Genomic DNA, 23685 nt, shown 5'->3' with positions numbered 1-23685 from the left:
AGTCAAACAGGGGGTCTGCCTTTCAGCAAACCAATAGCCAGTCAAACCATTACAACAGACGCTTCAGACCACGGATGGGGAGCGTACATGGAGGGGAAGATGCATTCAAGGTCTATGGTCACAAAAAGAGCTACGCATGCACATAAACCAAAAGGAAATGATGGCAGTGATGCATGCAGTCGAAGTCTTCAAACCCTTTCTGCATCATGGCCATCTGTTAAGGACAGACAACACCATGGTGATGTGGTACATAAACAAGCAAGGAGGCACCCATTCCTATCCTCTTTGCAGGCTGGCAATGAATCTATGGGAACTTTCCCTGAAACTCATTATACAGCTACAATCCCAGTTTGTACCAGGGAAAGACAATATACTGGCGGACAGCTTAAGCAGAAACATCATGGATGCTGCACCCAGACATCTTTCTACAGATAACACAATCATGGGGGAGACCGGACTTGGATCTTTTTGCTTCCCCCCCACAATCAACTGAAGAAATTCTGCTCTAGGACATACCACCCACAAGCATGGAAAGTGGACGCCCTCTCTTTCAGCTGGAGAACTCTAACAGTGTATGCATTCCCATCTCTTCCTTTAATGACCAAGGTTTTACTGAAGATCAGGACAGAGCAGCCAAAGGTGATTCTGATAGCTCCGGATTGGCCAAGAGAGCACTGGTACCCACTATTAAAGAGCATGTCACATACGAAACCATGGCCTCTTCCTCTATGGCCACTGCTACTGACACAGCCCAATTACAAGACTCTGCATCCCAACCTGAAAACCTTGCAATTAACAGCCTGGAAAATACCTTGACTCCTCCTCAGGACAAGCTATCCCAGAGAGTGAAAGATATTATTATGGAAGCTTGCTGGCCTTCCACGAGAAAGGCATATTCAGCAAAATGGAAAAGATTTCACATTTGGAACACCACAAAGGGCCTAGATGTGACAGTGATGAGCATGGCACTTATCCTGGAATACTTGGCAGAAATGTTCCACAATGGTCTGTCGTAGTCTTCCATTAAAATACATGCTTCAGCAATTTCAGCAGAGTACAATACAGATCCGCCTGTCTTCTCTCATCCTCTCCTAAGACAGTTTCTAAGAGGAATCAAAAACATCAATCCTCCAGGGAAACCACCTCTACCTACTTGGGACCTTAACTTTGTGTTGGAAAAACTAACACTGCCTCCCTTTGAACCAGCAGCATCTGCAGAACTACAGTTCCTGTCTTGGAAGACTGCTTTCCTTCTGGCCATAACCTCAGCAAGAAGAGTATCTGAGTTACAGGCTCTTATGGCAGTACAGCCTTTTCTTATTTTTCATCAGGACAGTTTCACTAAGAACCAATCCTACATTTATGCCAAAGGTGGTATCCAGGGTTTCATTAAATCAAGCTATTCATTTACCTACCTTCTTCCCAAATCCACAAAACAAAGGGGAGAAACTTCTGCACACTCTGGGCATACACAGACAGTTGCACTACTACTTGGACAGAACTAAAGGTTACAGAAAAACTGACCAGCTGTTGGTAGCATATGCTGCTGGTACTCAAGGAAAAGCAATTTCCAAACAAACTATTTCAAAATGGATAGGGAATTGCATTCATTTTTGTTACTCCTTTCATGGAAAAACTGTGCCAACTAACATTAGACCTCATTCCACGAGAGCCACAGCCACCTCCACAGCTTTCTTGAGAGGGGTGGCTACCAAGGACATTTTAGAAGCTGCTACATGGAGCTCCGTGCATACATTTGCCAAGCATTACAATTTACCTTTATATTCCAGATCCAGAGCAGGCTTTGCTACGGCAGTCCTGCAGGGGATTTTAGCTACACCATCCTTTTCATAGTTCCTCCACCCCCAGATTGGCTATGGTATTCTACCCATATGTGATGACTGTAGATGCATCCTTGAAGGACATAGTACAGTTTTGTACCTACCATAAATGTAGATGTCCGATAGGTATGCATCTGCAGTTAGGGTTATCCTCCCTCCTTCCCCTCTGTGGTATTTCTTGGGTACTTACTCCTCTAATAGCTAGCTGGGGGGATCTATTATGGTGCATTTGTTTTTATATTGTGCATGTTTGGATTTTTAAATGCATCTCTCCAAATTTAGCCTTCCTTAGAGGGCACCTGGCATCTGGGGCAAGGACTGAGGAAGATGGCGTCGGCTGATGCTTTTATACCCCGGGCGCTCTGGCGTCAGGGAGGATGCGACATCGGCCGACGCCGGACCCAGACTTTGGAATCCGGCCGACCGAAGGGCTGCCTGAGGCAGGACAACCCATATGTGATGACTGCAGATGCATACCTATCGGACATCTACATTTATGGTAGGTACAAAACTGTACTATATTTACATAGCTTTTTCCTTACTCTTCCCCTCCCCTAAGTACCCATCAAAACATTAATAGCATGAAATGTGGCAAATGCCTTTTAGTTCACCACAAGTTTAACATGGTTAAAAGTCCACTCTTTCCAGTTTTTCTTGTACAACCATATTTCACAAATCTGATTTCCAGTCTCACATTTATTCACTAATTTCCATGTTTGTCTTCCTGTTTATTTTCATCTCCCAGTTCCAGACTCCAGATTCTTCTAGTTACCTCCTGTACTTTTCTGTCTCATGCTTTTTCCTTTGCAACAGTTTAAAATGTTTTAATGGCAAAATCTCAGATCCCCTTTCTGCTTGATGCCTCTCTTTCTTGGACAAACTTTGTATTTCCTCCTTAGACTGCTCTGCATCAAAAAATGACTTTTGGTCTTGGAAAAAATTCTGACAATAACTGTATACAGCAGCATGAATCTAGCATCTGCCTCTCAATGTTCGCTGATCGCTGGAATACATTTTTCTCTTCTGCCTGGTGTACATTGAATAATCATTTTTTATATACACTGGTCTCTCGCCGATGTTTAATACTTTGCCCTATTGCTGCAGTTTTGTCAGGATCAACTCATTCTGCTGGTGGGTTTGCATATTTTCTAACATGTTTTTGGCTGCTTTCTCATGGTCAGAGTTGGAACTTGCACCTTGTATGCCCTAGAACCATTTCTTCTGGGGAATGCCAGTCCAGTTGCTTATTTGTGCCTTCATAAAATTAATGGTCTGTTCTTTGTAGTTCTGGCACAGCAGAGAATCTCAGATTTTCCTTAAGTGCTCTGTCCTCTAATTCTACCATTTTTTTGAAACTTTGCTTTTTTTGAGCAGTCTCGTACTCTGCCAGCCATGTCTTAATTTTGACCTCTGATTTTTGCAGTTAGCTCATTTGATATATGCTTAAAGCTTACATTTTTCCAGCCTTTTGTTACTTCAGGTGATGTACTCCTTCAGTGTTTCATTTAATCAGGTCTGAGCAAATTTCACTTTTTTCTCTAGATTCATCTCTCTCAATTGACCAGATTTTCACAGAATGTCCAGATCTTTGTCTCGTATTTTTGGCCTGTTCATAAAAATTGTTCTTGATTTTTGAGGCAAATCAGCGATGAGTGAATTTACTGAATGAGTCATTTGAGTTTCAGACTTTGTATGGTCAGAAAAATGCATGGTAACATGACCTTTATTTCAGCAATTTTCTAAGTTCATGAGAGCATTTAGAATTTGTTCCAGTTTTTGGGGCTTTGTCCCCCCATTATTTTTGGATTTGTCCAGATTTATTTGTGCCAAGACGTTGAGCTTGAACTATTTTGATGAACAGCTGCAGTATTGTTTCCAGACAGTGTTTTCTAAAGGATTTTCTTTCAGGCTCAATTTCTTTGCTTTTATCCTGGCAGTATACTTACTAGCCAGTAACTGAATTTACTAAAACTGATAGTTTATGGCCTTTGCCTCAGTTAAGGTGTTGATTGGTGTGCAACTATCTTGGATTCCCAAAACATAATATTGATATATTCCCCAGTGCATCCTTTTGAATCATTGGGGTTTTAATTATTTTTTTTTACCTATTTATAAATCCATACTGAGCCAGGTCCATTTTTTTCTCTTTGCCAACCTTTTTGCCAAAATACATAAACGCTTTATAATCATGATTCATTTGAGAATAGAGATGTATCTATATGAGCCTGGATAAAGGGTTAAGGTTTGTTTAGGAGAGATTGTTAAGCTTTGAAATGGTGACTAGTTAAAAGATTTAGGGCCAACAATGTTTAAACTTATTTGCGTAGATATAACTGAATAGTTTTGTCTGAAATTCTTGTTTTGGCTTTTAGTATTATATGAACTAGCTTTTGTTTGTATGTAGTTGTCAGCACTTCTAAGGGACATGTTTTTAATTTTTAAGGAGTACTTTGAGCTATGCTGTTAGACAGTTTTGCTTGTAAAAGACCAACTAATGGGATATATTCTTCCTGCAGCTGTAATGAAGTTAAAATATTAATTTCTTGCTTGTTTTAGCATGTAGTGGACCAGGCAAGAGTCAAGGAAGTTTTGTTTATGTATGTTTTCTGTTTTTAGCCAAAATGTTTTGTTAGGAGTAACTTAAATGTGGAGATTTTGACACCGCAATTGGACAGTGGTCCCATCTGGTGAGGAGTGTGGAGATAACACTAGTAGATATTGTAAAATGTTGATTATCAAGATGGCTATAATATGAATTAAATTTGGGCCTAGTGGGCTCTGAGGAGTTGAATGAGACCCTCCTGGAAACTCTAAGCAGTAACAATAATAGATGTACCTTTCTTCAACCCACACAAATCCTCCAGAATTTAAGACTAAAGATAAATCCAGCAGAGATGAGCTGTTATGTACCTAAATACATTGTATAGCCTCTCCACCTTGGCCCCCTTGCATGTTGTGCATAGTAGTGTCCTCCAAAAAAAAAAGTCATTGTAAACTGGGTGCTGTTAAGTTGCTGTATGATAGAGTTGCTAAACTGTAGCAAACGTATCCTTGCTGTAGAAACGCAATTCCATTTACTCATGCCTATCGCATGGCAAAAGCCCAATATTTGCTATGGTTCGGAGTATCAGCAAAAGTACTAAAGTAAGAGCCAAGAAGAAACAATCCAACCAAAAAAACCAAAATAACAGACTGAAACGTTTAATGAAAAAACAAATAGCGGTGTACAAAATATATTCCAGTAAGAGCTTTCGTTTAGCTCCTGTCAAACTTTTTCCAACTGATCCAATACATCACTTCCTGTGTGTTTAAATAACCAATACACTAAATGTAATTAATAAATTAAACAATTAATACATTAAAAAAAATTCAAATGCTTAAACAGCACCCGTATAATGAACAAAGTACCCATTCAACACTAGTTGGCACGTAAACAGGTTAAATGAGACATTTCAAGTGTCAAAACTGACAAAAAATGCAAACATAAATAATCTGGAAAGAATGAAGCCTGTGAAACTTAAATAATGCGCAAACTATTTCACAAGCGGTATTAATAACCAAGCTTGTATATAAATGATGTCATTAAGGAATAAACTTTGTGGCAATATACTCGATGTATCCAAAACCAAAATTACATTTATAAAAAACGGACAATATGTATGTGTGGGATAATAAAAAAGAATTGCACTAGATATGGTGCATTCAATAAATATAGGTATGTATATGTAGAGGAACCTCAAGATATATATATATATATATATATATATATATATATATATATATGTATATGTAATTTTGGTTCTGGATACATAGAGTATATTGCCACAAAGTTTATTCCTTATTGACATTTATATACAAGCTCGGTTATTAATACCGCTCGTGAAATAGTTCGCGCATTATTTAAGTTTCACAGGCTTCATTCTTTCCAGATTATTTGTTTGCATTTTTTGTCAGTTTTGACACTTTTAATGTCTCATTTAACCTGTTTACGTGCCAACTAGTGTTGAATGGGTACTTTGTTCATTATACGGGTGCTGTTTTTTTAAGCATTTGAATTTTTTAAATGTATTAATTGTTTAATTTATTAATTACGTTTAGTGTATTGGTTATTTAAACACACAGGAAGTGATGTATTAGATCAGTTGGAAAAGTTTGGCAGGAGCTAAACGAAAGCGCTTACTGGAATATATTTTGTACACTACGCTATTCATTAAACGTTTCAGTCTATCCGTTATTTTGTTTTTTTTTTAAAGGGCTAAAGTAGACTGCAATATCCAAGCTGCTTAGTAATGGATGCTTTATGTGCAAAAGCACGTGCACACTGCTGGGCCATTGTAGGCCACGCAACAGTAGTGCAGCCATTTAATGCCATAAAAAGGGAGGTGGAGAAAAATGTATGAAGTTTCCTGTTGGATAATCACGGTCCTGGGTTTTTCACGCCATCTGTTTGTATGGAGGAGAAGGGGTGAATTGAAGTGCCCTTTAAGGGAGCTGGGTTGACTATTGCATTATATGGTGCCAAGAAGAGTAGGGAAAGCTTCCAAGACAGCCTAGCCGAATTTCCCTTTGTAGTACAACTACAATCTCTAGTCTCCTCTGAATGTCACACTATTCTAGTGGGATTAACACTCATAGGCTAGCCACTGTGGCGACCCCTAACCGGGAAAAGCCGGAAGAAGATGATTAGCACTCCTAGGATAAATAAGCCATATGGGAGAGGGGAATGTAACCGGTATTTTGAGCCAAGAGTGTTGGTGGTATGAAGGCGCATGGAAGCAATTTGACAGTGTTTTGTGGCATTGAATGTTATAGTACTAACAAAGCTAAATTGATTGTAGTTGATAAAATGTGGTAACGTTTATATGCTGACAAAAGTAATAAACAAGGGTTGTAGTATTTTAGTGATTAGATTTCTCTGTTCTGGTTGTGGTTTTATGGCAATTATTTTATGCTGTGAAGCAGTTTACCTAGGAAATTGTTCCAAAAAGGGCTGTTAAACTACAGGCCAGCTGTTTATGTAGTACTGATGCCCATAAATGCTGTATGCATCCCAAGTAAAACAGGGTTCAAAGTAGGAACAATGCTTTTTAAAGGCTGCACTGAAATTTTGATTAATGGCCCCCATTTTGATGCAACTTAGTGCCATTGTAGGGATATGTGTAGATGAGACAATATGTTCATGTAGTTGACATTGTAGACAATGACTTCAGTAATGGCGGCCTTTGGAATGGATGTAAAATGAAATTTTGCTTGGTGTAGATATCCCTTCCCATGTTTCCCAGATACTTTATTTACCTTATTGGCTACTATAACAGAGGGGAGGTATCCGACTTCAGGGTATTGAATCCCTAAGGAAGCATCAAAGACTGGAAATGTACTTGAGAATCGTGCATAAAGTGCAGTGACATTGTTTAACTATATTAAGCATTAAAGAAAAGAATTTAGTAAATTGTGACTGTAATCAAGAGCTTATTTTTTGTCTGGCAGATTGTTGGCATGTAGAATAAATTTCCATAGCTGAGTAGTTTAACCAGTTGAATAGTTATTTTTTTTTTATCATTGCAATCCTAGTTATTTACACTAGCTACAGATAATTTTGATATTTGTCAGCATGTGTGATGTACAGTGAACAAAGTTATTAATGTAAAATTGTATTTTTTAGCAGCCATCATATTCTCTTCAGATGTCGATTTCTGATGTCCTCACAGATGTTTCTCATGCTCCTACACCATTATCGCCTATCCGGGAGATCAGCTTTGAGACTTCATTGGTATGTTGTCTACATTATTAAGCTTATTTGTCTATAGAATGCCAAACCTTGAACAGGCACCTTTGGCATTTGTTTCGGTTTTTTTTTTTTTGCATTTTTAGATGCATTTTTTTATTCTGAGTAGCAGTAGTGATGCTGTTCCTGCTAACAAGATTCAAATACTGCTGCTACTGTTTGCTTCTCACTTTGGATGTGTTTACTTATGCTCTTAGAGTACACCCATGACCATCGTACATTTTCTTCAGCACACTCTGAGCCTAGATCTACCCACTATAGTTGATTTCCTGAAAACTGATATTTATTGCAGAAATTGGATTTTGAAGTCTGAAGCTTATTGTGAACCTTGCTATTGCACAACTTCAACACAAAAATGGTTTCTGTGAGTTTGGGAATGTATGTAAAAGCTGCACTCTACTAAACTTTCTCTAATTGCAAAAGTTGCATTAATGTCTAGAATGTGTAGCGTGTCCCATCCACAAGAGAAGTGTGAGCAGCACCATCATTAAACCTGGTTACCCATTAAAACAGCTAGTTAATGTACTAAACCTTGGTACTGGCTGTGTTTATGCACATGTAGTTATCAGAATTGTCTATTAAATTTGTTTTCCCAAGAGGCTGACACTATATTAAATAGCTGTGTGATGCAAAGGATTAGGAAGCTGACTGACCCAGGTGATTGTAGTTCAGGACGAGGGGTTCTCTCACTGGACGTGCTGGCCAAGTGGTTGGGAGTAGGATTAAGTGACCAGTGCCAGCTCTCTTGTTGGTTGGGGACATGATTATAGGTTTTACAACAACTGAGATATGTTTTGTTGGTAACTGAGTTTTCCACAACTGTGTAGAGAAGAGGGAGTGGTATAGTTGTAGTTTTCATAAGCATCAGGGTGTGGTGTTATGTCTAGAATTGTTATATGCTCAGCCTTGAGACAGAACAACTCTCCTCTCTCCAAGATGCTGCTGTTTGGATTAAACAAAAAGAAAACTGCCCACATGTGATGTCCCCTTTTCTGGCTCCCCAAGGATTTGTGGGAGGGATTGTGCATCAAAAGGTAGAATACACATTTGGAGAAAGGTTTAAGGGTGCATGCAAAGGGAATGCATGAATGAGTGAATGCTCATTTGAGTTAATCACATATAGTTGAATTTACAGTGCTGGTAAATAGGAGTATTAGGATAATTGAAAGTGGTTGTAAAGATGTGCAAGACCTGTGTTCTAGTAGTTGTGAATATGCAAATATTTGGGAATTTGGGTTAGCCAAGGGGATAGATTAATTGTGCATGTTTTGTGGTGGTGGCTTGTCCTTTTTATGTAGTGGTACTGCTGGTTAGTGTTTTTAATGTAATGTGTAGTGTTAGGATTAACAAACAAGTAAGATCTCTGCGCTTTGCCAAAGGACTAAGCTGTGGGGAGCACCACTAGTGACAGGTCTTTTTACAGTAGGTAAAGCCACCTAGCCTTACTTTTGGGTTCTGTTTGTGAAGCAGTTTACTATTCTCTGAAGTACACAGTGGTCAACATTTAGCTGGGAGTGTTTATGTACAAGTCCAGAATGTGGGATGTCAAACATCTTTGAGAGGAACATGTATGCTGCTTTTAATGATTGCCCTCAGCCATTGCCTCAGTGACCCTTTTCTGGGTTAAGGAAGGCAAGACTTGCCCTTGATGAATCCAAATTGGGTTGGATCAAGAGTCTGTAAATTACCTATATTCCTATTTATTACTTCGATAATGTTCCTTTTCATAGAAATTGCAGATGACGCTTGTTTGTAAGTAACCAGTTCCATTGAAGCCCCACTTTTGTGTAAGGGAATGATTGGTGCTGTCTTCCATTCATCTGGCACAAAGCTATTTTTGAGGCTTTTTGCATTGAGAATGCATGAGGTGCATTTATAATCCTGCTCAGAGGATTGCACATGAAATGTCAACCCCCCTGAAAAGTGAGATTTATGCAACATAATTATGAAGGCATGTACTTGGCACAATGTAGTTCGCTGTGTCCATTCCTCAGAAATTAATGCTAGCACTGAGATTTATTTTCCTATGGGATTTTATATTTTCATCAGGACATACCAGGCTGTGTACTTATTTGCCTGAAATTTGACTTAACCCCACACGCACACACACACACACACACACACACACACACACACACACACACACACACACACTTTGTGCCAGAATAATAGAGAACCGCAGTAATCATTTCCCTTGCACAAAGGTGAGGCTTCAATGGAACTGTACAATAGCCCCATAAGCCTGATTAGGCTCATCTGTAAAGCTATCACAAGATCATTATGGAAGTAAACAGGGATATTGGTATTCTACAGACAATTCGACAACCCAGTTTGGGTTCAAGAACAGGTTCTACTTCTGTAACCCAGTTGATTTTTTTTAAAGTAATTGGAATCTTAAACTGTCAGCTAAATGTTGACCATTGTCTGTCATAATGAATAGTAAATTGGTTCACAAATAGAACCCTTGAGGGTAAGGGTGGGTGACTCTACTTACTCACCTGTCATCAGTGGAGTTCTTCATGGTTCAGTCCTTGGGCCACACTCTTGCATTTATTTTTTGGAGGTCAAAAGTAGTGTTAAGGTTGTGCCTGACAAAGTTTGCAGATGTCTGCAAACATGGTTAAATGATATCCCCAGATAGCACCAGGGTCTAGCAAGATGACCTACTGTAGACATTTAGTTGGTGACAAAACCATGGACTAAAACTGAATGCCAAGAAATGTGTAATCTTATCTTTGGCAAGTATGACTTCCATGTAGCTGTAACACTGACAGCACCCCCATAGAAACTGAACCTGATGGAGATCTGGGAACTTATGTTGACAATGAAGTGTTCTTTTGATAACCATGTATGCAGTATGTCTAAAGGTACGGTATCCAAATTCAGAATCATTGTTCCACTGTACTCAGCACTCATCCAGACTATCACTGAGTATATATACTTAATCAAACATTTGTCAGAAGTGGAATAACCATGATGCTGTCGCCAAAAAAAAAAAAAAAAAGTCAAGGGCCAAAGTCATGGAAAGTCTGCAGACTGACTCTGACTTCTCTCCTGATATACATGCTATTGGGAGGGGACCTCTGCCAGTCATGTTAGAGCCTCAGTAGGCAGTGTCCTGTCAGGTCTGTTAGCCATTTGCAAGTCAAACTGTATCATAAACATCTGCTGAAGAAACCTTAAGCTCTCTTGCAAAATTAACAAAACATACTAGAGGGATAGGTATGTATCACAGAGAATACCACTTCTTTGGAACAGTTATCTATGCTGCACAACGTGTATTAATCTCTAAATGAGAAACAAATACTCATCTGTGGAGGAAGCCGAACAATCCATGGTCTCCCTGACAGATCTAAAGTCTATAGAAGTAGGCGATGGGGGTAGTGTCAATTCATTTAATGTTAAGAAAAGTGAATCCTTCCACCCCTTCCCCTCACCAAAGACCAGAAAGCAGCTAGATTGTGCAAGTGTGCAGCTACAGGGGATGTACAGAAGAGTGGCTCTGGGGATATCAGTCTGCAACAGTCCTTCACCATGGTCTTGGGTAATTCTGTAAAGCAATCTAAACATATGGATGTTTGCAATCCAGAGATTGAAACCACAGCGGAGGAAACTCTCTGCCTCTTGGGATGGTGTCATTAACATAGATACAAGTAGCAGCTGGTTAAGCTTGCATGAGTCGACAGCAGCCATGTCGAGATTTCTTTATGTACTCAAGCTACAAGTTTCTTTTTCTGATGAAAGATGACCCTATAATATGTTTTTGGAGTCTATACTATATAGTGTTGATAATAAAAACCTATATTCCTTCATATTCCTACTAAACCTATATTCCTCCAGCCTCGTGTTCGGGACATATGTGCCTAGGCCATTATAATGAGTTATTTTTGGCAGTACTTTGCTAGTCCATGAGAGGCATTTCAGTAAACTGTCATTCTTTTAGCTTACACAAGCAAGTCACTTTCAGGAAACAGTAGATGGACTCTGGTGACTGGCCACCAGTTCTAGGATTTGCATGTATAGATATAGTTTTTGTGACTTGGTTATTACGCTTTCACACCAAGAAATAAAGAAGGCACCCCTTCTTTGGGGTACAACATGTTTTTTCCTCATTTGTTATAATTGGAGCTGATTTCAGAAGAGGATGATGAGTTGTAGGATAATAAATGTACTCTTGTTATACTGCAAGGAATATGCACTTGGTCTTACTGCCATTCAAGGTTTGACAGAATGAGGTTTTAACACAATAGACCCAATCACTGCACTCTACCATCAGGTAGCCTGGTCTACTTTTTTCTTGATTTAATATGCTGGACAGACAAACGTTAAACTAATTCAAAACCACAATAGCCGCTTCTCCTTTAGACCGTCGCTACCACTCTAGGGCTGTCCCCCCCCCCCCCCCCCAGGACATTTTAAGGAAACATTAATCTTTGTGTAGTGTTAGATGTTTGTATTGGCTCATGAGTATAGTCCACTAATTCAAACAGTACTCAGGATGCTACTACAATCCCCTGGATTTGTCCTTTTTAAACATGAAGCGATTAACTTTAAATGAGATAAACCAGCTAAATAAAACAATGGAGACTAACATATCTATAGCCATTGATAAGCTAACCTCTGGGAAAGCCCCAGGGCTAGATGGTTTTACCCGTGGCATTTTTAAAGAATATAAGAACCTCTTTACAGAACGTCTGAAGAATTTTAGTAACATATTTAAAAAAATTCCCTCTGGATTCTCTGTTACAAATAGAAACAAAATTATTTGCAAAAATCCTGGCCAATGGACCAACTAATATTCTTAACTTAACATTCTTATGTCAACAAGGTTTCAAAACTCTCAGAACAGGCAGCTTGGACCTGATCAGATTGTTTAGATATTCAAAACAAAAGCTTGACAGCAGAATTCCAGTGCTACACCAGTTTTTGAACTTTTAAAACAAAAAAAGTGACTGGTGGTTTATCCAGAAGGTATTGGCTCAGTCATTTACAGCGGATATAAAAATTGTGTACACCCCTGGTAAAATGCCAATTTTTTGTGATGTAAAAAAAGATACCACAATAAAGCATTTCAAAATTTTTCCCACCTTTAATATGATGTATAACCTGTACAATTCAGTTGAAAAAATATAAAATAAAAAACGTACAATAAGCTCTTTGTGTAAGTGTGCACATCCTTAAACTAATACTTTCAAGCACCTTTTGACTTGATTACAACATTCAGCCTTGGATAGGAATCTCTCAGCATGACATATCTTGACTTGGCAATATTTGCCCACTCATCCTTGCAAAAGCAGTCCAAATCTGTCAGATTCCGAGTGCATTTCTTGTGCACAGCCCTCTTCAGATCACTCCATAGTTTTTCTTTTCTTTTTAGGTCTGGGCTCTGGCTGGGCCATTCCAAACATTAATTTCCTTCTGGTGAAGCCATTCTTTTGTTGATTTGGATGCATGCTTGGGGTCATTGTCATGTTGAAAAGGTGAAATTCCTCTTCATCCTCACCTTTCTTGCAGATGTCTGAAGGTTTTGGGCCAAAAATGAGTGATATTTAGAACTGTTCATAATTCCCTCCACCTTGCCTAAAGCCCCAGTTCCAGCTGAAGAAAAGCTACCCCAAAGTATGATAATGCCAGCGACCTGCTTCACTGTGGGAATGGTGTTCTTTTGGTGATGCAAAGTGTTTTTGAGCCAAATGTACCTTTAGGAATTGTGGCCAAAAAGTTCAACCTTGGTCTCATCAGACCATAGCACATTTTCCCACATGCTTTTTGGAGACTTGATGTATTTTGCAAATTTTAGCCGGGAATGGATGTTTTTCTGTGTAAGAAAAGGCTTCCGTCTTGCAACCCTACGCCATAGTCCAGACATATGGAGAATACGCGAGATTGTTGGTACATGTAGTACCCAACCAGTACTTGCCAGAAATTCCTGTACTTCCTTCAGTCTTGCTGTAGGTCTCTTGGCAGACTCCCTGACCAGTTTTTGCCTTGTCTTTTCATCAATTTTGTAGGGACTTCCAGTTCTTTGAAATGTCACTGTTGTCCCATATTTTCTCCACTTTTTGATGGTCTCCAATGTGTTCCATGGTATATCCAGTGCTGTAGAAATTTTTTTGTACTCTTCTCCTGACTGATACCTTTCGACAATAAGTCTCTGCTTTGTAATCTCTCTTGAGAACCATGGTGCTTGCTGTAGCAAGCAACTGAGTAAATGCCAGGAAAATCCTACTCTGACAGCTGAACTTTATTTGAGGTTAATCAGAGTCTCTGGCAAGTGTGTACCCAAGAAGACTGAATCCTGTAAATCAAAATATGCTTCAAAGTATTAGTTTAAGGGTGTGCACACTTATGCACACAGCTTATGTTTTTTATAGTTTTTCCCCCTAACAGATTTGTTTTTTTCACAATTTAATGTGACCTATAACCTGTACAATTCAAGGTGGGGAAAGTTTTGAAATGATTTATTGTGGTCTCGTGTATTTATATCACAAAAACCTGGCATTTTAACAGTGGTGTGTACACTTTTTATATCCACTGAATGTTTAAATGTAAATTGCGATACAACAATTCCAGTTTGCACTAGTGGGGCATCTTTAAAAGCTGCATATCTGAAAAATGGGCATGAGGCAGGGTTGCCCACACTGGACTACTTTTTGTACTAGTCACGTGTATATTTACATGCCAGAGTAAAACATTAAACACCTTTATTAAATTATTGCTTGTGATGTAGGCAAATTTTACATTTATATAAAAGCAATCAAACTGTATTAAGTTCATATTTACAAACATGCTTCACTTGTTTTGCTGTGTATCATAATCTAAGCAACATTACAGGAATTATTCAATTCCTGCCCTTTTTAAACAAATATCTTTATTAAACCATGACTTGCGACCCTAGACAATCACACATCCACACCAACGCAATCCTAGTTGCAAACATTTTACATCACAAACCATGCTGACACCCTCCCTCTTGCAAACCTTGTAGATCACTTATGATCTACCCAATTATTTTCAGTCAAACATTGCGTAACTAATTTAAGTTCTGCCTTCTTTTAAACCTGATTCCTCCCCTGTATGTATTGTTCCCACAATTCCCATTTTTCATGTAATTTGCTCCTACCTTTTTCTAAAGATCTCCAGTCCAGTTTTTTCTTACTATATTCACTACTTCCAGTGCAGCTGGTTTAGACTTTGATTTTCTTTTTCTAGTAATTGCTCTTTCAGCAGCCACCATAATTAGACATAGCAAGGCCTTACCTTGTCTAGGCAATTCCTAAATATCATAGCTGAGAAAAATCTCCCTTATCACACCAATCTGCCCACCCAGCATCTCTGGTGCATCTTGTAGGGACTCCTTAGTCTATCAACTTGCTGCACTCCCAGAAAATGTTCCCAATTGCATTTTCCCCATCACACCTCCAACATTTGCAGTCTACCCAAGGAAAATGTCTCTAGTATATTTGGGGTATAAAAATGTCTGTAAAGGTTCCAAGCAAAAATCCCAAGCCTTCTAGATTTTGTTGCATATTTTGGAAACACTTGTATCCTCCATTGTTTGTGAATTGCTTTTCCAGTCTCTTCCCAATCTTTTCTAACTTTCTCTGAGTTATGCAATATTTTATATACTCTAATTCCATTTTTTAACAGCAACCTCTGTTCTAGATTCTACTAAAAACTCTACTAGTGCTGGTGTTTTGTTTAGGATCCCCTGATTTTTCCTTTGCCTTCCCCTTCAAAGACTGGTATCAGTATAGCCAATCTTCAACCTGCAGTTCAAATAAATTCTTAGCATCTTCCTATTGTATCTGCTTTCCCTCTCTAGTTATTTGCTCCCAATACATGGTTCCTTTGCCAGTTTTCTACAATAAATTCTAGCCCCCTCTTGCCTATTGTCTATATCCCTTATTGCATTTATCCCTATCGGCAGAATTCCCGTGTTGGCTTGGTTCTTAGGATACTTTCTGCTACTTTAATCATACAGAATATTACATCTTTACTGTTCTTAAAGGCCTGCATCCAAAATACCACTCTTTTCTCGTTTCTTGAGCTTCCCCTGTTTCATCATCCATTTCCACTTAGAATTATAGTTTTTCTGCTTGTGATATGTATAGGAAGGAGCCTTAACTGTACAGCTCTGAAATACCTCTTTAAATCGGGTCCTTGTCCTACTGGAAGAATCAGCATATCCTACTTGACTCTTGCAGTCTTCTCCTCCCAGATAGTCCTTCAGCTCTTGCTGTCCACAACTTGTCCTCTGGTTGATAGAAATATGCCTCACTGGTGTGCAACACTAATGGGACTAACCATTTTAACTGCTTGTATCTTACTACCCATATCCATATAACCAAGCATCCATTTTCTCGGTTTATGTGTTATCTTAGTCTTTTCCCACATATCCTTAGCTGCCACACCAGAATCACTTTTAATCCAAACTCCAAAATACTTCATTTTATAATGTCCCCATAAATATGGATATTGCTGAACCAATTCATATGTGGGAACATAATTTACGGCTGTTGCCTTTGTTTTAGCTTCATTCATTTTTTTATCCAGAAAAGATTTGAAACTCTCAATGTTCCACAGCACTGTAATGTCTTTCCAGCCAGCTTTAATTGACTACTTTCAAATTATATCCTTAAATTTGAGTCTGTTATTTTCTTTCCCATTTGTTCTAAATATAATGCAAATAAAGGGAAAAGAGGACACCCCTGCCTGGTTTCTTCGCTTAAGCAGAAATTATCAGAGGAACCTACCCACTTGAATATTCCTCTCTCTCGTATCCTTCTAATCAACCTTATATTTTGTTTCAGAACATGCAAATACTTCCAGTGCCCTGCTTAGTCCCAGCTTACTCTCTCAAATGCTTTCTCTGCATCAAGACTCACGACAATGGCATTTTCCTACATTCTGCTTCCCTCTGGATCATAAGTATTTTGTTAATGTCAAATGTTTGCCTTCCCTCCACAAAACTACATTGATCCATATTTGTCAGTTTTGGCATTACTTTTGCCATTATAGACATGAACACTTAATATTCACGGTTTAATATTGAAATGTGCCTGTATGAAGCTGGATCTTTACCCTGTTTAGCTATTTACAGCTACCAGCATTTTCTTCCAGGATGTTGGTACTTATCTTACTATTAAACAAAACCTTCCAGGTCTTTCAGTTTTTTCCCCCCTCTTAACTTCTAAACTTCCACAGGAATACCATCTATTCCTGGGGATTTTCTTGTAGAGTGGTTATACATCACATTTTTTCTCCTCTCCTCCTCCTATCCTAACCATTAGTAATTGAGCCTCATCTACCTCTAACCTTGGCATATTTAATTCTTCCATAAACATTTCAATTTGTATCTCTTGATTTCTATGTTTCTCCTTTATACAGACTTCCATAGAATTTCCAAAATATTTCTAATACCTCTACAGGATCTCTTGTTACCTTGTTATAGGCCCTTTTCTACTTTGTTGCCTGAGTCATTGTGCTCAACGTTGGTGCTGTAGTGTTATCAAAACACAGTTGCTTAACAGCAGTCTAAACTCTTATATTATCGAGGTAATCCCTTATTTTCTGCTTAGCATTCTGCAGTTGATTCTCTTCTGCGATATTCCCCATATTCTGCAGTACTTTAACATTTGTCTGTCCCTCTAAATAATTCCTGTTACTTAACCATAGCTCCCTTTTATTTTCACCGTATTTTTAAACTCCTCCAGTTCTATCCCACTCCCTAGCTATATTTTCAAAAGCAATTATCCTCTCTAATAGCTCCTGAATAATCTCCACTACCCATTCCTTAAATTCCTTTCCCTTCAACAGATAGGAAAGTGCCAGTGTCTCATTTTTATTTAATTAGCCTGCGTTTTTATTTCAGTTATTGGAACATAATCTGAAATAGTTATTGAGTGCTTATCAAGACCTTCAAGTGAATCCACATGTTCCTGCAAAATGTAAATTCTGTGTAGCCTAGCCCAGTTTTTATATCGTAGGAGTTCGGTGTGAATTTACATATTCCCCATTACTGAATTCACATCTTCCATGCAAAATATTTTCATAAATTTCTTCAATCTACCCTACTTTGTTGTACTTTCCCTTCTGGGTCCCAGATGCATCTCCATTGCTGGAATCAAATTCCAGTCCCAAACCTAAAGTAATATTTCTTGTGGAAAATGGATTATTTCTCAGAATTTTCTTAAGCTCCATTATAGCAGCTTAGGTGGAATATAAATACATGCCAGTGTAATCCTCATCCCTTGCCAGTAGCCCCTTGGCATTACAGCTCTATCTTTTTTATCCTATCACTGCTGGAGATCCTTTTGCAATTAATACAAGTACTCCTCTTTTCCTTTGTCCCAGATATTCAGCTGACTAACCATCCTGAAAACCTTTCTTCATCAAATTCACAAGATTAGTTCTTTCCAAGTGCATCTCCTCTAACATAGCTGTTTACACTCTACATTTTTTGATATAGTTCACTATTTTTTTGTATTTATCCAAGACCATCGGCATTTAAAGACATTAAGGAAAGTATTGTATTAAAAAAAAATATTCCCACCTTTTATGTATAACACCTTTTTTTTTGTTAAATGTCCAAATTCTATCTTTTGTTACATACGTACTCTAGCAGGTTGAACTTGTATATAGCTTCTTGTCATATCCATTTGCGTGTCCCATCTTACAAGACTTTGTTTTATTGAAAGCCCTCACACAAAAAAAAACAATACCCCACTAAAACCTATTAATACTAACCCACAGAACTGTGTACATTTTCAAAGTTTTACCCTCCTAATAGGAACAGATGTCTCAAACTGACAACTTCACTCAGTCTTGAGTTAACCTAAAAGAAAGGTTATACATGCCAAGATGCATGGTGCAGGTTGTGCTATGTGCTAACTGATGTTGTCTTGCCTTTATAGCTCTTCCAGCTGGGAAAAACCCCTTAATGCTTTCAGATAACATTATCTCCTAACCCGTTTCTGTGTTAGCATATAAACACAAGTCTACTGGCCTGAGTTTTTAACATTGAGGAACAGCTTAACTTTAGCTCTGCCATTGTGCAGCCATCTTGGAAGTCTACAAAATCTGATGTCCTTTTCATTTTTCCTCATGAATGGGTCTAGCATCCAATACTTGGATCCATCTCTGCCACATTTACAAGGCTTTGAATCTCCAGCTCCTCACTCTAGCAGTAATGCTCTATTCCACCCTCAACTTCTCAGATCTCATTTGTTGACATTGTGATGGGCTAGATCCAAGTCTTGATGTGAGTAAACTTTCACGGTTTTCCTTGAAAATTAGAGATTTGTCTTAGTATTACATTTACTGTTCCTAATCTTTTCCTTTTAACTAGCTTATCGCTGACACTAGGGTTTTTCTTTTATATACTGTTTGCCTTCCTGCTTATGCCTACTCTGCACTCCTTTTCCTTTTTACTTGTATATACATATATTTAAATGTATTAAAAAAAATGTTTAAAATTAGTGAAGTTTGTAACTATTTTTCTGCTATTAGTGTAACTCTACCCTCTAGAGTTTCTATTTTGACAGTACAGTCTGATCTAATTGCGTTTTTTGGTAATGTCCAAAAGAGCAACCCACCGGATTTAAGAAGGGCACTTGTGGGCATAAGATCCCCAGTTCAGATTCCCACAAGAAGCGTCTATTGCCTTGGGGCCTGACCATCTGAAATCCACCTGTGAGATATGCACCACATTTAATCCTAGGGGTGTTTGACACACTTATTATCAAAGGCTTGCTTCTAGCAACTCCTACTTCTGGGGCACAAAACCTAAAACTTCTCAAAGCTCCAAGGATTCCAAGAGCCATCAGAAGTCTCCAAGGGACTCATCTGAGTTTCTTGAACACACTTGGGATCCCAACCCATTTGGATGTGAAGATCATGGCACCTATCTTGGATCCACAAGCCTCGTAGTAATCATGGCTGTCTGATCCAATCACTTGGATCCCAGTCCATCAGATCCAATGGCTAGGATCTGGTCACCAATGCTTACATTAAAGCTATTTTCTCCAGCTCTGCCATCTCAGTGGTTTTAAAACCCAAGGTAACCTTTTAGATTTGCTTCCTCAGCTTCATCCAGATTTTCTAGGAGCTTGACAGAGGCAGATATGGACAGAATGATGCAGAGATTTGTCAGGGCTCAGATCCAGATGAGGTCCTGCCAGCTCTGTCCCCTCAGATCCATTAGTGACCTGTAAAACCAATACTGTCTCCTCCTTTGATCAGACCTTTGGTCTGAGTCTCAGGATTCAAGATTCCATAGAGAGTCTGCGTCTGATCCAAGGAAGCTCCCTTTCTCAACTCTGGCGGTCCCCCTGGGCAACTCTGCTCCAATTCAGTCTATTGTGAGTGGGTATCTGATCTGGGAAGTCAGTGCCGGGTCCAAGGGGTTTGGTTCAGCTCCTACATTGTCATATCCATCCCTTCCCCTTGGTGTCTTGGCTCTTGACAACTCTGGTACAGTTCTCTCTGGAGGACTCTGATCCAAGGTTGGCCCCAACCTCTCGTCCTCTGTTCTGAGGAGGGATGAGAGGTGTCCCTGGGTCAGTGAGCCTTTTGGGTAGTATAAAGGGCCTTCTGTTTGCATAGAGAGCTGTCTCATCATCATGGAGCCTACTCCTTGCCCCATATCAGGTCCAAGCTCTGAGTCCATAATCTCTGCTCCAGGAAGCCTCCACACTCGTTCTCCAGAGGGATTCCCCCCAGAGGTACCTCAGAAGAAAATGTGCAAGAGGCGGCACAGACACCACTATGGAGTCTCTCGGAAGACACTGATTTTGATGGGAAAAGCATTCCCTTAGTCATCACCCGTTTGTCGTTTGGGGACATTGTGGAAATCCCCAGACAAAAGGGTGGTTGGTTTTCCCAAGCACCACCTTTTGAGGAGGCAGTGTTGCTGGAGGCTTACAGGGCTGGCCCCTCTACATCTTGGGTGATTCCCCCCTCCAATGGAAGAACTTTAGTTTTCTTCCAGGCTTGGAAAGAACTGGACACTTTCAAACCCATCCCCAAACACCCGGATAAATTCTTGGTTCCACCTCAGACAAACCTCAATGAAGTAAGGGTACCCCAATTGCTGCCACATTTCTGGCAGCCGCCACTAAGGAGTAACTAATGGAGCAGTGCTCCTGTCTGTCCACTGAACAGAATTCAGAGCAATGGACAAATTTGGAAAGCACATCTATGCCTCAGCTCCATTCACACTGAGGTTAATAAATTAACTAGCGCGATTTTAATCTCTGAGATTTGATCTTTGATCAGGGAGGTTTCAAACTCTCACCGAATCAGTCTGTGGAGGATCTCAAAAAGGTTTCTCATCAGTTGGCTATTCTTTCCACTACTGTCAATTCATCATTGAGGCTGATCTCTCCCACACAGTGGAGGATCTCACAAGCAGCCAGTTCAGGTATGGCCATTAGGAGACATGCCTGGATGAGGCTATGCAACTTCGAGGAACCCTTCAAGGCAATTTTTTTGTTTAGCCCTCTCTGGCTCCTCCTTGATCAGTCCATCAGTGAAAGATGCCCACAGCAAGCATGAGGGAAAGATCCTGTCTGCCATTGGATTTAAGTTTTCTGTCCCTCAAACATTCTCTAGGAGCCAGCAAAGTGGGAAGAAATGGGGTTTCGGAAATCTAGGGGACCTTTTCAATCCCCTCCCGTGGGGCATTTCCTCCTGTGACAGAAGAGATTTCATTGGTAGATGTCACCCCAGAGGCAGATGGTGTCCACAAAATCAGGGCTTCACTGATTCCTTCTGTGACTTTTTTACCAGCACTCCTGAAGCATTTCCCAACTGTCCAATTCTGGAGGCAGTCAGGGGTCATTTTTCCTTGCGCATGGACAAGTACAATAATGTATGCGTGCTAAAAAATCATCCAGAGGTTACTACATATCCTTTTCCCTTCTATCTCTTGTTCAAAGGAAGAAATTCCTATGGGTGTATAATCAGGGAATACGTAGCTCAAGAAATTCAAAAGCTGCTACAAAAGTCATCCAGGAGGTCTCACCTGAACAGATAAGATTTGGAACTTTATAGAAGTCAAACTTCCAAATGGTTATAGTTCAGACCATCCTGCTTCTGCACAAGGATGGTTTGATGTGCTCTGTAGAGCTCCAGGATGCATACTACACTTCAAAAATAGACATGCACTACAGGAGATGCCTGAGCTATCTGTTTGGAACCAATCACTACCAATTTTATAGCACTGCATTTTGGATTCAACACCCCCCCCCCCCCCCAGGTGTTCATCAAATGCATGACAGTCATGGCAGCTCACCTGTGACTCAAAGGGATTCCAGGTGTTTCCCTATCTTGACGATTGGCTTCTCACTGCCCCAACCATGCATCCACTTCTACAAGTCAGGGATTACTTGCTTCAAATCACCAACTCATTAGGCATTACACTAAATATTGCTAAGTCAAAGCTGACTGCTGTATAGACTCTGGAATTTATAGGAACCATGGATACTAAGACTCTAGGTGCGAGGCCTACTGTCTCATCTGTCCCCCTCAAGTGAAACTAGTTACAACCTCTTGGGTCAGTGTCAGCTGCCATTCTAGTTTTAGCAAGATTCTTTATGCAAATCCTTCAGTGGACACTGGTGGTTCAGTGGTCAATTCTTTACCAGCCTCACATTTCCTATAAAATTCTCCCCAATTTGCAAACCTGTTTGCTGGTTGATCCAGTCAGATGACTTCTTTCTGGATGGGACCATTCGCTGTTCCACTCCCAGTAGACAGTGGTCGTGGATGCTTCCCAATTGGGGTGAGGGGGGCATTTCATTGGAAAGATGGTTATTCATTTTTTCACTACTCTTTAAGGAAGGGGCTAGATTTTGTATTAAACTTCAGTTAGTGGCAATATCCAACTGCTGTGCTGAAAACAAAACACTTTGAAATCTTCCAGATTTTGTAAAGCTTTCATGAAGGAAATTTTCCTAAGACCTCGAATAAAGGATCCCTGTCTTTGGGATTTGATGGTGGTCCTTCATGGATTAACTCAAATCCTTTGAACCAGTGGACAAATGCAATATGAAGTTTCTTTCTTGGAAACTATCTCTTTGGTAGCGATCACTTCTGCAAAAAGAATTTCTGAACTCCAGGCCTTCTCGGCTAGGCCTCCTTGCATTATTTTCCATAAGGATAGGGTGTGTCTGAACCAACCCTTCCTTTTTGCATGAAGTGGGCATGGAGACTAACATTAACCAGTCTGTACATTTCCTTGTTTTTTCAAACTTTACTAATGAGCATATGCTGCAACTTCTTGACTTCCACAAGTAATTGCATTTTTATCTTCACAGAACAAAATAGTATAGAAAGTCTGACCATCTGTTTTGTATCCTTTTCTCCAAACTGCTCGGGTCAGGCAGTATGCAAAATTACTCTAGCCAGATGGATTACTGATTGTTTCACACATTTATTTTCAAAGGTTTGCAGTTGACTCATCCTAAAGCATGCATTCAAACTAGATCTATGCCTACTTCATCTGCCTTTTCTTCAAGAACATCCTTTGACCAAGTGGCTGCCATATAGATGTTACCAAAGTCTCGCACCTTTGTTACACATTACAAATGAGACAGTCTCCAGAAACAGCGCTTCCTTTGGTTAGACAGCGCTCTGGTACTGGTATGTCCTTCCTTGAGGGCCTCTTGGGAGTTGCATAGCTGGGGACTCTGATCCATTCATGAGGAAGAGTGAAAAAAACGATCAGTTTTAGAAGTGATATACTTACCATAACTTGCCATCTGTTTTCCATTTTCATTCTTCCTCACCTTCCCCCAGCCATAACAGTCCTAGAAGGGACTTTGGATGTTACAGGACCCCTCATATTCCTGTTGGAGCCTAATCTCTTGCTTCTGTCTCATATAACATAGCAGGCAGCAAACTTGAGCTGAGGAGTTGGGATGGAATTCAGCATTATGCTGCACCTTCTTGACGTCCACAAGTAATTGCATTTTTATCTTCACAGAACAAAATAGTATAGAATGTCTGACCATCTGTTTTGTATCCTTTTCTCCAAACTGCTTGGGTCAGGCAGTA

General features: G+C 39.6%; 1 protein-coding gene across 3 annotated transcripts in view; it reads left to right on the top strand.

Annotated features, from left to right (window-relative positions):
- Positions 1–23685, top strand: part of LOC122802746 (glycogenin-2-like) — a 1303570-nt gene that overhangs the window by 942494 nt on the left and 337391 nt on the right. For 2 of the 3 annotated variants that reach the window (XM_044072513.1, XM_044072515.1), the window contains one exon: positions 7504–7611. In XM_044072513.1, the coding sequence (XP_043928448.1) occupies positions 7504–7611 (108 nt within the window). The remainder of the gene's footprint in view (positions 1–7503; positions 7612–23685) is intronic. The other variant, XM_044072514.1, reaches the window with a different exon arrangement.

This window comes from Protopterus annectens, chromosome 5.part0, assembly GCF_019279795.1.
Source record: "Protopterus annectens isolate FY-2018-M chromosome 5.part0, PAN1.0, whole genome shotgun sequence".
Lineage (NCBI taxonomy): Eukaryota > Metazoa > Chordata > Ceratodontiformes > Protopteridae > Protopterus > Protopterus annectens.
This window is presented reverse-complemented; position numbering and strand designations above follow the sequence as displayed.